This window comes from Falco rusticolus, chromosome 9 (assembly GCF_015220075.1).
Source record: "Falco rusticolus isolate bFalRus1 chromosome 9, bFalRus1.pri, whole genome shotgun sequence".
In the NCBI taxonomy this organism is placed as follows: Eukaryota; Metazoa; Chordata; class Aves; order Falconiformes; family Falconidae; genus Falco; species Falco rusticolus.
Window position 1 is genome coordinate 10,350,164 of NC_051195.1, and position 16,652 is coordinate 10,366,815.

General features: G+C 42.3%; 1 protein-coding gene across 1 annotated transcript; it reads right to left on the bottom strand.

Annotated features, from left to right (window-relative positions):
• Positions 1 to 295: 295 nt before the first annotated feature.
• PLAC9 (placenta associated 9) lies at positions 296 to 14,290 on the bottom strand. Its single transcript, XM_037399540.1, has 4 exons — positions 13,899 to 14,290; positions 3,011 to 3,111; positions 1,934 to 2,054; positions 296 to 479 (listed from the first exon to the last, which is right to left on the bottom strand). The coding sequence occupies exons 1-4, from the start codon at positions 13,954 to 13,956 to the stop codon at positions 469 to 471; spliced, it is 291 nt and encodes a 96-aa protein (XP_037255437.1). The 5' UTR covers positions 13,957 to 14,290; the 3' UTR covers positions 296 to 468.
• Between the last annotated feature and the right edge of the window lie 2,362 nt (positions 14,291 to 16,652).

The window sequence follows — 16,652 nt, forward strand, 5'->3', positions numbered from 1 at the left end:
ATGTGACTACGTCCAAAGCCAGACCACTCCATACGTTCAGTTTTGTCAATCTAAGTGTCTGTTGAGAGGAAATTGGAGCTGAACGTGTATCTTCATTGATTTACAGTGATAGCAAGGGTTCGCTTCGTCACCAGGGAAGGAGCAAGCTTTTGAATTAAGGGAAGTTTGTTAGCTGTGCTTTGGTCCCGGACCCCACCTAATCTTGTTTTCTTACTGAGGGGGCTGTATTTGAAACGTGGTTTTGAGAAAGTAGGGCTGCTGAAAGATTTAAAATACAAAGCTTTGAAATAGTGTCTAAAAGCAAGTACCTGTTTATTATAAAGCACAGGAACACGTAAGGCAAACTACAGCTGAAGATTGTTCATCCCTGCTCAAATTCTGGAAACAGAAGCTTATTAAATGAACAAAAGTGCAACTATTCACGAAAACTATACTGCTACATTCAGCTGTCTTCTGTCTTCACGGTGCTCAGCTGGTATCTGTATAGAGAAGAGTTGAGATAATTTTTTTTGGTTATAAAATCAGAATCAATCTTTGTGAATAAACACAGTTTAAAATATGAACCCTGCTACTTTAAACTGGGGAGTTGTCACTTTGATTCACCGAATCACAGAAGAAAGGTCCTGTCTGCAGTTCTTGAGCCATTTGGCAGTAGTTGCAAGCTCAGAGTGGTACTTACTATAGATGTGCTGCAAATACACTGAGATTGACTTAGGACTTTCATTTTAAATTCATTGTAACACTTCACTGGAATACTATTCATTTTTAAAAGAAATTATCATTGCAGGGAAGTAACTCAATTGTTCGTTATTAATTGTCCCTTATAGAAAACTGGAAGTTTTAATGAATAACAGAGTTGGTGTCGGTCATGGTGACCAGATCCATACAGCCACCTGCAAGAACTAAAAACCAACATAAACTCTACTGCTGTCTACTTGGAGCCCACTTTCCATCACCCAAGTGCTCTATACTATGTGCCCATTACCTTTAATGAACAAACAAAACCCCAAACACTGACAAGTCTGACTTCATAAACATGTCTGTGGGTGCCCATACCTTTCCACAAGAGGTTTATTTTCCACCGGGAATCTCTCTCACCTTGTTAAATGCACTATTGATACTTGGGCAGAGAATGAAGAGGACAGAGCACTGTAAGAAGCTGTGTAGAATAGGTGGCGTGATCTAACTGGTTTCTGTTGTGGTTTAATTTATTCCACAAGTGTTTATGCAGGAGCATGTTTTGTGTGAGGGCCTTGCATGTCAAAATTTGATTTAACGTATAAAAATGGTAATACTTCCAATAACTTTTTTGTATGTTGTTGCCCTGCTTTGTTTCATGTGTGACACATGAAACTATAAAGAATCACAGGATCTTAAAACTGGAAGAGACCTTGAGGCTGCTCAGTCCGTCCTGCTGTTCTAAGCTGTGATGCTTGTTTAGTTTTCCAGTGCTGGGGAAATGACAGTTGTATCATTTCAGTGGTTTACTGTCCTTGTAAGAAAGCTTTACATTGTGCTTTACTTGAGTCTTTCTTGCTGCATTGTTTCGTGTTTTATTCACTTTTGCAGTGGGGAAGAGAACACAGCTTTCATCTTTGTGGCAGCCTTACTTGTCCTGGTGGGCTACTTCAGTATTCTTTAGACTAAACATCCTCAATTTAACCACCTTTCTGTGTAGCTCATGTATCTAGCTCCTTGGCTGGGTGTTTCTTTATTTGATATTTGGAGGTTTTTTCCCCTTTTCTTTCTCCCTCTCTCTTTAGTGTTTGTTGAAACCTGGTGTTCGAAACTGGACCTAGTATTTCAGCTGAGACCTTAGCTGCGCTGAATTGAATTAATTACTTCACATCTTAGGGGGAGAAAAGGTGACACATTTGGTAATAACGGATGCAACACCGCTTTCAGCTTATGCTATATCCTACTTGATACTTACCATCAAAAATGTCTATAAGTGGGGTTCCTGGAGCAATGGAGATATTTGATGTCGTCTCACTGATGATGTTGAGGAGCGATTTGACTTCCGATTCTAGATGCTCCACTGTTTTTATTACCTTCTAATGAAAATAGGGGAGAAAAATGGAGAGAGGTGGTAGTCAAAGGGTCAAGTGGAAGGAATTGTACCAAAGGTGTTAGCAGAAGTGCAAATCTAACGTCCCATAATGCTAACAGCTAATAGAATTGATACGGCGCATTGCAGATTTAAATATTTCTTCTGTTATGCTGACCTCTAGTGGCGTGAAGTATTAAAACGTTTCACAGGAGCTACAGAGCCCGTTTATGAAAGTCACCTGTGATTTGACTTCTTGGAGGGTACTGCACATTAACTTTTTTTTAACCCTCTCATTTCTGAGCCGCCATCATACCCAAGAAAAGAATCTGCACGGAAGATGAGAGGAGCTGACGGGTGGAAAGTAAGAGGGCTGGGACTAGAGCAGGGGAGAGGTAATGTTGCCATTTGAGAACCAACAGTGTGTAGTTTGGCAGCTACCCAGCTGGAAATAGTTAGCGCTGGATATGTATCTTGTGAGTACTTAAGCCACCAGGGAAAAAAACTTAAAAAGTTCAAACTTTGCAGCTTTCCTAGAATCTCAGTCATATGGTTCATTTAGCTCTCGAGTGTCTGCAGGAGTGAGCAGAAACTCCTCTGTCAGGCTTGGACTCACCTGCAGAATTCACATGAGCAGATGTGAAACTGTACCGGTATCAGTTCTGAGATTGTTATATTAAAGGCACAGTTCTAAACTTTAGAAAAGGCTGATATGTGATAGTAATTGGTTAATCAGTTGTTTGGAATTCGTGAAGATTATATGTTTTTGTAATAATGTAATAATTTTGTAATAATGTAGAATGTAATAATAGTTAAAGCACGACATCTGAAAAAAATAGCCAAACTTTGAACAGAACAAAATCAAGAAGAGACAGTGTCTATAAACATCATTCTTCTTTCCTTTCTTTGGTCAGGATGGGCAGAGGTCTGGTAAGGTCCAGGAGCCGGCACAATAGCTCTTACCTCTTCAATAATATCTAAACGTTTGTGGATTGTATCATGTTCGTTACACCAGCTTCCTCTTCCCAGACTTCCAGGTAACACACTGATAGGGTCTGCAGCAGCTGGAAAAAAACAGCCACAGTTAGTTGACAGGAGCTTTTTGATAGCAGTCCTTACCTTTCTGACTTCTGAAGTGGCATTTTGCATGCTAGACATCGCTGTTTATGAAATCACATGTAGGACCCCCAGGTAGAAACTCAACCTCTCTCCCAACAGCTACAGCTGTATCCCAGTGCTATGAATGTCTCCTTGCATGTGCACGCTGTCATGGTTGGTTGGAAGAAGGTGTTTTCTCTGGCCGGGTTGTTTTGTTTTTTGTTTTGTTTGTGTGTGTGTGTGTTTACACAATCTGTTTTTTTCCTACCTGTGTAGGGTAAGGTTATAGACTGTAGCTGCCTTTACAAGTGTAAAACCTAAACATTAGGAAGGTCTGCCTTTACACATCAGTTCCTCTTCTTTCTTCAGATTTTCTTCAGAAGCAGCTGGTACAGCAAAGCTTTGAAGAGTAGCTGGGTTTGTCCACTTATGCCCTGAACAGATACAAAAGCTGGTGATTCCACTGTGCCACCAACTTGTCCGTAGCAGCCTGATACTGCAATGGGAAGGGAAGCAATAAAAGTGTGTACAGCTGATGCCGTTTGCTGACCGAGTCACTCATATATGCTGCTGTATACAAAGTCACTTATCTCTGTCAGTTATCTGTAGTTACCTCTTGGTACTCATGAGCTTTCTTGCTCTCTGAACGTTGCATTCTGCTGGGTGCAGTCCGTGAAAGGTCAGCACGTGCTGGTGTCTGTGCTTCAATGGAACCAATTTCATTTTCGGTGCAGCATTCAGTAACATTTAGATTTTGGTATGTGTGCATAGAACTGTAATGGAGTATTGTGAACCCCACTAAAATGATAACATATCTTGCTCCATGTAAAGTTAGGTCTTGTTCTTGTCTGAGGCCTGAAGAAACTATTGATGATGAGAAAGCAGCAGTAACTCATTCTCTTGTCGTTTGGTTGTAACAAAGAGGAAACTGTGAGCTTCTGTTATAATGAACAGTAAGAAACCTAAGCGACTAGTTCTACCTTCAGTACTGTTGTGCAAGAGCAGCGATTTGGAACTGCTGCAGTGCTTCGTCGCAAGTTCACGCCAAGATTTCTGGGGTGTAGGTACCAGATGACGGCAAACGCATGTCAGTAAGGGTTGTAGCCATTACAGTTTGGTGGGATGAGAGCGGTACTCTGAGTTGGAATGGTATCCTTGAAGCTGGAGGGCGGAGGGCAGAGAGGAGAGCTTTAGAATGTCATCTGATGTCCCAGGTGTTATTTAGAGACGTAAGAGAGAACTGGTGGTGGCTCATTTGCAGTGAGATTTGGATTTGGGTTGTTGTGGTGCGTTCACCAGGAGGTGGCGCTGTCGGGACAGACGCCCGAAGAATGTCCCTGTTCACAGAGCTGCCGAGATGTGGCAGGCACTTAAACACTGGATGCTTTGCAGTTGCCCTTCCCACCCCCCCCCTTTCCTGCTGCTAGTGGTGTTTTGGGAGCGTTGTTACCTTGTAACTTAGTGGTCAAGTGAACCCTGCTGCTTCTCAAAATGTTTGTGTATTTACATGGTTTTTTCCATCATGGCTGGAACAGTACTGAGATACTGAAATTCTCAGTTAGAAATAGAGGTTACAAAGCAGCGACCAGTCTTTTGTCTACAAACCTTGGCTTTCCTAATAGTAGAATAATAGCAAGGTAACCTCCATTTTACTGTCAAAGATTAATAAAATTTCCTCCTTTCCAGTATTCCCATCTCGGCTCTCAGGATCAAGCCTGGTGGCCCAATTCAGCTGTGTGCTGAACTGCCCCCCATCATGTTGGAGAGAGCGCCGAGGGCAAGCAGAAGGCATGGTGAGGAAGTAACTGTGGATCAGTTGTTGACTGCTGGGAACATTCCCAGATCTAAGTACAAATGAACTGTGAAAAGAGGCAGCAGAAATCATTAGGTGGACTAAGAGCAAATGGAAGAATTTGAGATTCCCCCAGGAAGTTATTTTTCACCATATTGACCTAGCTGTCGATGACTGGATCCCAAGGTTGGATGGAAGGTTTGGGTGAAGACCAGCACCGGTTGTGTGCAGTTTTTAAAGGAGCTTTTGGCCGCAGAAGTTACATGCCAGGCTTGTTTAGTTCTGTCCATTCCCTAGAAATGGAAGCGTGAGAGGGTTAGCGTTGGCCATTTCTCCTTCTCTGATCATGCATCTTATAGCATGGTGGCCCATTAAAGACAGCCTAGAGCTCGTGTGCAGGAGAAGCAGAAGTAGCTGTCTGTCCTGTCTGAATGGGACGCTGACCCAGAGGCTCTCTGGCCTTTCCAAACTGCCTAATGGCACGGTGGGGACGCCTGCTGGCACCGTGCAGGGGCTCCTTTCACCTTTCTCCTGATACGGGACCTTAAATCCGCAAAGTGACTTTTTGAAGCAGAAATGATATAAGGTCTTACCCAAAATGCTCCTTTAATCATTCTTTTAGCTTAGCCCTTCCGTCTGAAGGAGGATTCTGTTTAGCGCAAACCTCAGCATTGTGCTGACTGCTAGTCTAGGCAGGTGTACGTAGATGGGGAGGTTCGATGTGATGGATGAGTGTCACTTGATTTCGGTGTGCCATCGTAGATATGTACAGCCTACATAAGGCCGTTGCATCTCACTGTGAGGTGTGTGCACATGCATGTCTAGAGAGCTGGGTAGAGGGGTTGCTGTGAAATGCAGGACTTAGCAGTGCTTGGCTCCTTGGGCTGGTTGGTTCCTTTCTTCTGACATGGAGACAGAGAACTTTCCAGCACTCGGAGCACATCACTGCGTTATAAACTGTAGCGGGCTTACTGAATGAGGAGGACGTGTCCTAATTTGATGAGGCTGTAAGGTGTTACTCAGAACCACAGGACTAGTGCAGTGCCTAAAAAATTTGACTAAGAGTCAAAGCCTAAGTGTCTTGGAAGCACCTGACAGCTGTTGTTAGTGAGTGATAAGAGTTAGTAGAAACCAAAGTGTGTCTAGTTCCCAGACCTCACAGTACGGAGCTGTCTGAGGGCTGACCCAGCAGAAACCCTCTCAGCCAGGACCTTTCGTGTCTGTGCCTGGTTAGTGACCTTGACGCTGAGACAGACGCGCCCTTGCGCTTGCCCCTTCGCCAGCAGGTCGGAATGGGGTACTTCAGGTGGGTGGTTGCTGCTGCTGCTGCCCGGACAGCCAGTACTTTGGTCAGCGTAGTTTGCATCTGTTTTCTGAGCCTTGGCTTAAGGCTTTGGCTACTAAAAAAACCTTATTGTAATTTTGTTGTCTGGCTCTAGCTCTTAACCCACAGCCTTTATCTCTGGGATGGGCCGTTCACAAGTCACGTCCGGTCCCGTGTAAATATGGCACGTATCTGGGTCACTATGGTCAGACAGTCCAGCTGAAGCAATAACTTCCGTGTGCTCAGAGAATCACATGTTGCTTATGAGTTGCTGCCCTTCTCGGCGTTGCAGTTGGTGAAAGAAAATGACGTGGTCTGCCTTTGGCACCGACCTTCTCCGGCAGCATCGCAACCTCACGTAATGACAGCAGTCGCCTTGTAAAGGGAGTGAAGAACGGAAGGCTGCAAGCCATGTAAGCAAAAGGCTGATGGCCTTTTAGGATACTTCCACGTACTTGCTCTCTTCTTGCTGAAGAAACGCTTTAAAAATTTAAATTAGAATTTTTACTTGCTCATGTGTCAAAGCACATGCATAAATGCAGGAAATTGATAGTAAATTTTAAAGCTAACAGCCCTTGCAAGTAAACTCTTTGTATGCTGTATAAATTACGTATTTAAAATGAAGGGGTACTTGCAACTTCACTCTTGCTGTCAGGAGGAGGCATATTTCAATGTCTTAAATATCTGATTTGAAACTTAATGGATTACTTGAGGCAGATATTTATTCTAACATTTCAAAACGGCAGAGAGAACATTACCTTTCAGTTAATCTCCCATATGCAAATTCCCACCAGATGCTTCCTGTGAGATGCTTAGTTCAATTTTTGATGTCCATTCTGTTTGATATACAGGTGGTAATTGTCCATCAAGAATCAGAACTCTTTTGTTCAACATAAAATGGCCCGTGCCTTTTTTTCCTCCGATTTAAGTCCTCTGTGCTATGTTGATGGTGCCGGTAAAGCTGGGTGGTTCTGACGGCCCTGTGCTGTGAGAGTCAGAGACCAGCAGATGGAGCAGGAAAATGGAGAAGCTGAGTTGGTTGCTAATAAAGGTGTGTTCAATAGATGAATATGCTTAACGTTGGAAAGAAGTAGCACGGTGAAGAGTAAAGTTCTATGTATCATGGTCAGCCTGACTGTAAAAAACTTGATCTTATAGCAGGGGACGGAACGAGCGACGAAGTCAGAATTAAAACAACTTTAGCAAACAGGTTAAGAGCAAAGGCCCTAGTTTTAGAATACCTCTCAGTTTAGCTCCTCTGCCTCCTGTACATTTGATATGTTCCCCCAGCCCCCCAAATGTTGCATCTGCAGACTCCCCGAAGAAGTCCCCTTCTACGACCACCAGGATTCTGTCTATCCAGATGCTGGTAAATGGTTCATTTTGATCATCCAAATAGTTGCTGATATTAAGCATCAGAATAAACCTGAGCAACTGTCTCTTCACTGTCATTTGCTGCTGTTAATAAGGCTGACAACCGAAGTATGCCGTCACACGGATCTGGCAGGTCTTTGTAAGTATCTTTCCTAAAGGTGCCTTGCTGGTCAAACTGAAGTTACAGGCTTGGTGTAGAAATTACTGGGTTGGGTCCCTTGGTCTGTGTTATTGGGGAAGATCAAGCTGAGTGACCATAATGTTCTCAATTGGTCTTAAAGTCTATAAAATTCCTTTTGCATCATCCTATGATCAGTGTGGTTTTGTAAGTTAACTGGGAGTGTTATGTTTAGTAGGGAGGGGTAGAACAAAGCAGGCCACAAGCCAAATGAAAGGCAAGTGAGATTGAAACAGGAACCAGATGGCAAATAAGGAAGTGTGAAATCGTGGATAGACCAGGGAGGATAAAGGAGAACATGTATAACCCTTCAGGAAAACATACTGTGCTGTGTGATCTTGTTTGCACTGTCTTAGGTTTAGCAGTATCGTTTTATTCCTGGAGCGTGTTGCATAAAGTGGCCAGATAGCTTCTAATGAGAAAATGAAGGGAGTAGTAATGGATTTACGTTCCAGTAGGAAAAAGGTCATGAACTTGAGTATCAGGTTCAAATAATGAATCCAATAACCAGTTTGGGAAGAATGCAACAGACCTCTGAAGGGATTTGCTGATCTTTGCTTAAATTATGCCTTGTCTAAATATAAGTGTTGGACTCCACTTGAACATGTGTATATAATTTTGAAGTGTTAGCTCAAGAAATTACACAGCTTACAAAGATGGTTGGCACAGTTAACTTGCAGCTGTATACAGGAGAGGTTCAATTGCTTTGACCTGTACTGATACTAATAGTATTAGTGCTTTCAGACCTGAGTTAAGTCAAGGCTGTTAGTCATATTTAATTTGGGGGGGCTCTTCTTAAAGGTATCACATGTAGTTTCCAGTTATGTCAACCCTTAATTACATTGGCATCCTTAAATATGGAAGTACCGGATTAACTTTCTGTACCAGTATGGGGTTTATTACCACCAGTGTGGCCAAATTCCTTTTAAGCTGGATTCTATATAATGTAATCTGTATCAAATTTTATTGTCAGGACACCAAAGGTAATTTATTTGGATAGAAAGGGTTGTACTGGAAATGCTTTTTAATGTGCAGATTGTCTTCAAATTCTTACGTGCTCAGGGGCAGAGCTTTAACTGGGCATAGAGCTGTTATCCATAAAACACTGTCTAATGCTTAACTGCGATTCAGGTACCTCTGAACCTCTTTCTCGAGTTTGGAGCTTCTAGTTGCTTAAAGATAAGGGAATTCTTACCTTTAGTGATTGCAGTAAAGACTGCAGGAATTATAATAAATATCTAAAATTTCCTAGCTTCTTATATACTGTCATAGGTTACTATGCTTTACACAGGAGGCAACTGCAGGAGTTTGCTTGTATATGTGTGCAGATACACACACACACATATAAATACGTATACGTACACACACCTTTATGGGGCTCTAGCTTTTATGGCAGAATGACATTGCAATGTCCATCCAGGGCAAATGTGGAATATTCAAAGTAGGAGATGGAAAGCAGGGTTTGTATATTAGACAGAGAACTGACAGTAAAAGGCTCTTCTAGAATTTGGGGGGACAGAGGAGGACTGGTTTGGCTTGGCTTGGTTTTTTTTTTTTTAATCATTTCAAGAAGGTACATTGAAAGTTTTTAATGCCTGATTAGGGATTAATCTGTAGTTTATGCATTCACTGTATCTTCAACTGCTACCAGAATGCCGTCTTGGAAAGATTTCAAACATGGAACAAAATCTAAGGGATTCCTTGGTATCCAAGATTCATGAGCCTCTGGTAATAATGCAAGTATCCGAATTAAGTTTCTTCCATGAAATTAATTATTTTTAATATTCACTTTAGAAGCTAAATATCAGAAAGTCAAAGTTCCAAACTTGCAGACCTGATTCATACTCTGTTTATCAAGATGTGGAATATGCTCTATGGATATTATTTCAGATCCTGGATCAGTTAAGATTGAACTTATTTTAATTCTTTTTGGGGTTTTTTTCCTTGAAAGAGAAGAACCAAATAGGAAATCTCATGTGTTGCGGGATGTATTGCGTTAGTACAGGTGGGTCAGGGTATCATCCTACCAGTTCTCACTCCTCTAACTTGCCTGTCCCATCAACCTACATGTGAGATGTCATGTTGTGATGTGTTCTGGTCCTACTGTGACTCACTTGTCCTTGTGAAATATGCAAAATCAGAAATGGGACTTGACAGAAATTTCCCTGACTAGGAGATGGCTGCCACCTATTTCTGTGTAAAACTACTTGGTTTGGAGGAGGATTTTGCTGTCGTGATCCCTGTCATTCTCACTTCACAAGGGAGCTTCAGCTCACGCTTACCCAGCAGCGGAGGTCGAGAGGGAGTGTGCAAGACCAGGGGTAGTTCATGCTGCCGTAGGGCATTTTTTATTTTATTTTTTTTTTCCCAGGCACAGCAAAATCCACGGCCCCTGCCATGGCTATCTACGAGATGCAAAATTACTACTTGAAAAAACATTTGCTGCTGTGTTACCATATTTGTGATCGTAAGAAGCACTTAAGTTTTGTATATTTTCATTCAAAGGAAGGAGGATAACAATGAAATGTTCCTGTGAGGGAGCTGTTAGCTTGGAATATATTTCCAGCATGCTGGTCTTCTGATCAGGCAGCCAGGGAATATTCTCTTGTGCTTGCTGCTGTAATGGAAAATGACTACAGGGAATTGGGGTGATGAGAGATATAAGCTGCATAATTTGCAGGTAGTTTGCTTTAATTAATGCTGTAACTTACAGTGGGATACCCTGATGCTTTGGGCTGCAAACAAAAGTTTCACTTTAGTATGTATTTATTTCTGTGTGAATTTGTTTCGGAAACTAAGTCAGAGCGTTAGGAGGGTTATAGCTAGTAGCTGCGTGGGACAGACTTGTGTGTCGAGAAAGGGATGAGCTGTTTTAGGAAGAAGAGGAGCCGTGTTGTAGCATATGTTAAGAATGTAAGTTGTGTAGAGTGAGCGTGCTTAAGGCTGGTTTGGGAATGGAGGAGGTGAGATAACACAAGTATTTGATTCCACCGTCAATTTGAGGATGACCACTAGTATCAGGGTATAAAGAGGTTTTCAATTTTATGAGGACGTGGCTTTTGGTCTGTGTTTAGTAATAAGAGCTATATAGGGTCACGGGGAGTGTGTGAGGTGAGTGTGACTTATTAGTCAGCTCTGTGGTTGTGTAGTTTGCATATGAGTAAGTTATGGTAGTGGAAAGAAAGATGATAGCACAATGAAATAATATCCTTGTAGGTTTTTTTCCAATACTTAAACAAGTCTAAGAACTTGCTTGAAGATACATTTTCCTCTGACAGAGAGTTCACGTGTGCTGCAACAGCTCAGGAAGTAGAATAGTGATATGTATATACACACACACACATAAACATACATACTACATCCTGGCACTCGTGGCCAAGACTCACAACTGCTTTGACCAGAGCAGATCAGCCACGTTTATAAATACAGCTGCATCCTGCAGATGAACAGCAGGAGTCCTGTATTTCTAAACCCCGGACTTTTCTGAGTTTGGTATTAACCTTTGCTTTACACATGGAGGATACAAAGGCCATGGAAGTTAATAAAAATCTGTGAAAAGGCTCACTTCCGTACAGAACCCCTACTTCAGGTGCCTCATGGCCTTAAGAAACAACCTACATCGGGGTACACTTTGTGACAAACTTCCTTTCTCCTTCCTTGTTGGAGCTCAGAGAGGAGTGTTTGCAAAGCCTGTAATCCTTGCACTGGAGACAGCAATGCCGGTAGGTGTCTATAAGGACAGAAAATCTCCGTAACAGGGGGTATAAGTTAAACCACTACCAGTTCATAGTAGAGAAATAAGTCCAATATGAGTCCAACATAGATAGGACATCTCTCATAAATTTTTATTGTGGATTTAATTCTACAATGCAATAGTTTAATCTCCTGGAGGCAAAACACTGTTCTGTGAGAGTGCCAGTGGTCAGTTTGGGGCAAAAGGAGGCTGTTTTGAAGGGATATTTTTTTTCTCTCCAGTTTCTAGGCAGTGGTCTAGCTTATAGATCTTCTCAGCTTTGATATAGCATGTGGATGTCAGAGGATCCAAATTTTTCTGATAAGTCATAATATATTAGCTTACACTTGTTTTACTTTAACTTGTAGTTAAAAAGTGAAGGAAAGTTCAGCTGTTTAAAAAGAAATCTTGCCAGCCTGGAGTATTGAGCAGCAGTGCTTCCACGGAGCTCTCCTGTTGCTCTTTCCCTAGTAGCGTGCTCAGCGTTTGGTTTGCTCAGCTAAATGGAGCCTATCAGTGGGGCCAGCCTGCTTGCCAGGTACTTGGTTACCTGAGGACTCCAAGTCACCTCTCTGCCATGCATAAATGTGGAGCAAAGGCTTTGCTGTTGGGGTGCTGCACCCCTCGGAACAATTTGCCTGGAGGTTTTTGTAAGAACGGAAACACATTTAAATGAGGCATGTATTGAATGTGCTAGTGCCCCAGGCTACATTGTAAGCTACACTTGAGCAGCACCGCACAACCTAACCCAGCAAGGACAGCTAAGAACGAAGAACTGTGGCCACGAGGCAGGAGCACGTCATTGGGTCCAGAAGGGCTCCCATGCCAGCCTCTTCTCCTGGGCTGTTCAAAGGCTGAGCTCCGTGAACAGGAGATTGTTCATAATAATGGCTGGATTAAAACATAAATTCTACATTGGCCAGCCCCCAAACCATTTTTAAGATGAAGCCATGGGGATTGGGAGGGAGGATCTGTAAGGAAATCAAATATTAGGTTCCCTGACTCAAAGGTAGCAAAGGGAAAGTGGGGATGACTTTCTTAAGCCTGTCAACCAGTCAGGGTACTCCCATGGCCATGACACACGCAAAATTTTCCATCTGACATAAAGTACGCCATTGGGACAGTGAAAATGATTCGCTGAGTGCGTAGCATGGCATGATGCTGGGTACTAGTCTCCACGGCAGTTATTATTCAAGTACTATTCTATTTAGCTGAATTTTATCTGAGTTTGCTAATGATTTCAGCTTAAAACCGTACTTTTGGGGGAATAAATAAAAGCATTCTTCCAGTCTTTCTTTGTTCTTCTTTAATTTCACTTTTTTTTTTTTTTTGTGAAGCTCACAAAACTGGCAAGAGGATAGTGAGTACTTGTGGAGTAAAAAGCAAGTTAGGGTACCCTTGCTGGGGTGTTGGTATTTCAGTTCATCACTGATAAACATGACAAAGCCAGTGGGGTAGGAGGGAGTCGGGGCAAAGAAGAATGACTAGGTCTTGGGGGCAGAAGGGACTAACAGTTTTTCAGGAAATGTTTTGATTGTAATGGAAACTTACTACTCTGCCATGAAATACAAACATTATGTGTTGTCAAGAAGTAAGAGCAGAGGGAAAATAAAGCTGGGCCTCAGCTAGCAGAAAACACGTAATACAAACAGGCTGGGAAGCCAGGTTTGTGGTTACACAGGGACTATAAACCCTTAAACCAGCCAAACCGAATAGCTTTCAGTCCACTGTCAGCTACAACATGATTACAGGTTATTCCAGCACTAATCTGTTGTTAATGACAGTAAAATTCAGATGCAAGCTTATCAGATGTTCTGTGTTAGTAGTCCCCAAGGCATTTGGGGAAGGTGTTATGTGCCTCAAAATCTCAGGAATAAGTAATCCAAAGCAGAAAAGAAAAAAACTTGGTGCTGTTAGAGCAAATCTAAAAAGAAAGGTTTAAATAATAGAAGATCTTTTTATATCAGTCTTGAACTTCGATCTCACTGCTGAGTAGATTAGTACGTATGTTAATATGGCTGCCAGAACAGTAATTATGGAAATGCAGGGCGCTGGCTGCAACACCTGAATGTGGTTCTATATTTCTGAAAATACAGTAATAGTATCTCCTGTGAAAAGTGAAAAATCTCTACCGAAGCCATATGCCTCCAGGACAGACTTTAATAGCACAAAAATGGAGTTTTTCCTGTCAAAACCAATATTCCCACAGACGTTTGACACATACCTGTGTCACCTTCATATAAAACCCACAGAGTAAGCAATTCTTTACCTCCCCCTCCCGTTCCATGCAAAGGCTTTGACCACGCTACAGTGAAGCTATAGTTTCTGCTTTGCAAGCTCAGAATCACTTACCTAAGAGATCTTGCTCCTGCAGGACTAAAGCAAACGCCAGCGCCCAAAGGAAAAGCATGGTTTCAGCCTCTCCAAGCTCTGCCGTAGTCCTGGTGGAGAGCCCTGCAGCCTCGCTCCCCAGCTTCGTATCGACTCCTCCGTCCAGCCGTTCGTGCTGAGGTTTAGCCAGAGTTAGGAGGAAATATGCCCGGGCTGAGCCAAGATTCTTGAGCTGTTCTCTTCTGCTTCCCTCCTTTTAAAAAACACCCTTCCAGCTCCATGCAAAGTCCAGTTACCCAGGCAAGCTGGCAGTGGTCCAAGCTCCCCAAAGTGTTTTTGGGTTTTTGCCCTTGTATTTATCTACACAGGCTACAACTGGAATGTGCTGAAGAGCTTTGGATCCTGTAAATACAGCGTGGGGCAAGAAAAGGAAGGGAGAATGGAGGAGGAAGGGTTGCTGGATGTTTCCCTGTAGGATTTCATCTAGGGCGGGGAAAGCAGGAACACTGGAAAATACAGTATCTTTAGATCTTGTGAGCTTACAGGGCTTTTTCCATTATTTGTTCATTTTGAAGACTGCAGAAACGTCTTTTTCTGCGTCGTGCCAAGTATAGCAGTGTTGTGGGAGGTGGCAACTGTCTGTGGTGCTTCATGCTTGGATGGTACCATAGGAGCTCCTGAAAGTCTGGACTCTTTAGTTTGACAGGTTTTTGGAATATGTTAGCCTTGATAACATCACGTGCAAAAGTGATGCTGCTAATGGTATTCTGACAGCATATCTGATTCTTAGCAGGATCTTTAATTAAACAATAATTGTTTTGTAGATGCATGGATGCTGCTTGGGCAATCGTCAGTCTTTAACCCCACTAGACTGGTGTTCAAAGACTTAACATTATCTCCTTCCTGGTACTGATCCTCATGTTTGTTGAAGTTGTTGCCTTTTTTTCAAACTTTTTGCAAGTAAAAGGTGAAAGGCCATTAAGGTGCCCCACTGAATCCTAAAGGCTGCTGTCCAGGATAAACGGTGTTCTAACTATTGAAAATAAAACCTGCAAACTAGAATAGATTTCCTCAGCCTTTACCACCTCTCTAGCAGGCAGAAAATCAAGTTATTTGACTAGGATATCTGAAAGCGAGCCTGTAGAGACACTATTGTAGAGTTCAAAGTACGATCATCCTTAGTGACTTCCAAGTTGTAAGCTCAATTACAAGGCAAAATAGCCTCAGTAATAAAGATTCTGTGATTGCAGTTTAGCTGGTAACTTTGTTGAGGCACTGAGCAAAACAGGGCACAGAACAACCTCGGTGTGTAGCCCTCAGGGCTGGTGCTAGTAAGCTAACATTTTTGTGAAATAAAAATGAAATTGGCTATAAGAATTAGAGTGGCAGTGTTTTTCTGGGTGTTTTAGCTTAAATCACCGTGTAGTAATACTGTAATCCATACAGGTTCTTATTTTATCAGTCCTGCTGAAAAATCACATCAATTTTAGTTTTGTTATAAACAGGTCTTTAGAGAGGAACCGTGACCGGTAACAGCGAGTGCACTCTGGTTTATTCTGTGTTTGAGTATGAGGTGCTGTAGGCTATGATTTTCGAAGCAAGAGATTATCTGCGTTTTGCCTGTGCTTTGGAGAGGAGGCTGAGGGGCCGAAGAGTATTTATGAATAGTTGGCTGCTGTTCTCTGAATGTGCTTGCCCTTCACCTTTGTACTTTCTTAAGCAGAATCACCCAGTGCATTCTCTGTATGGCGAAGGGAGCCTGTTTGTGGATGCTTTTCTGCATGATCTCTGCCGTCCTTTATACCATACTATTACAAAGCAATAAACATTCATTAAATAAGTTTTCCCTTCAACACACTATAAAAAATAATGTGATTTCCATTCCAGACCACCTCTGCTGAGGTCACTTGCCCCCTTTACAGCATGTTTCCTCGAGGTTCCTCCTGAATTGCTCTCAGGCTCCTGGAGCAGTTGAGTTTCTCAGAGGCACTTGCTGCTTATTTTTACGTGTTGTGTTGTGTTTGACCATAGTGAGGTGCTGGTCTGATAGCCATGGAGAACTAAACAAAATAGTGAGGGATTTCTCTGGTATCATACTCCCAGGGATTGGTTCTGTAATGAGAGAGAAGTTTTTTCCACTGCAGGGAAATGCAGCCAGAAAGAATACTTCTGCCAAGCAGGATTCTGGTTTCAGTAGGACTACCTGTCCTGAGAATTTTGGTGATCTTAGTTAATTACCTGAGATGACTTTTGTTATTTCTAAATACTCAGAATGAAGCTACAGATGAGGACACTTTAATTAGCAACACGAAGTACAAAAAGTCCAAGGTGTGTTGACAGAAATCATTAAATGGCAAAGTAGATTTTTCAGTGAACGACAGAGGATTTGAGAGCAGCAGAAAGAGTGTGATACAAACCTATTTGTTTTCTCTGATGGTTTGATTACCATCAGAGAAAGCATTCTTCGGCACGTTTATCTTGGAAATGTCCATATATGAGAATATAATGAGATCATATGAATATAGGTTTGAACAAAACCCAGCTGTCGAGATGTTCCCAAGAAACCGGCAGCCAAAAAAAGCATACCAGTGAACAGGGATGTGAATTTTCGCCAGTCGGCAGTCTGGTGAAAGGGAGAGCAAACATAAGGATTAAGTCTATTTTGGGAGTAGGGGTTTTTTTTGTACAGGCTTTCTGTATCTCTTTCTTGGACTAGTCAAATGTTTGGCAAAAGCAATAAATAAGTCCACAGTGATCCCACTGAGTGCGCAGGGA

What these genes read in the sequence shown, in the direction of transcription:
- PLAC9 (XM_037399540.1), bottom strand. Translation starts at nt 13,956, where the DNA reads ATGCTTTTCCTTTGGGCGCTGGCGTTTGCTTTAGTCCTGCAGGAGCAA. An exon ending in GCAGGAGCAAGATCTCTTAG is followed by an intron (nt 3,112 to 13,898) that starts GTAAGTGATTCT and finishes GTTTTTTTCCAG; the next exon opens with CTGCTGCAGACCCTATCAGT. An exon ending in GTTTAGATATTATTGAAGAG is followed by an intron (nt 2,055 to 3,010) that starts GTAAGAGCTATT and finishes TATTTTCATTAG; the next exon opens with AAGGTAATAAAAACAGTGGA.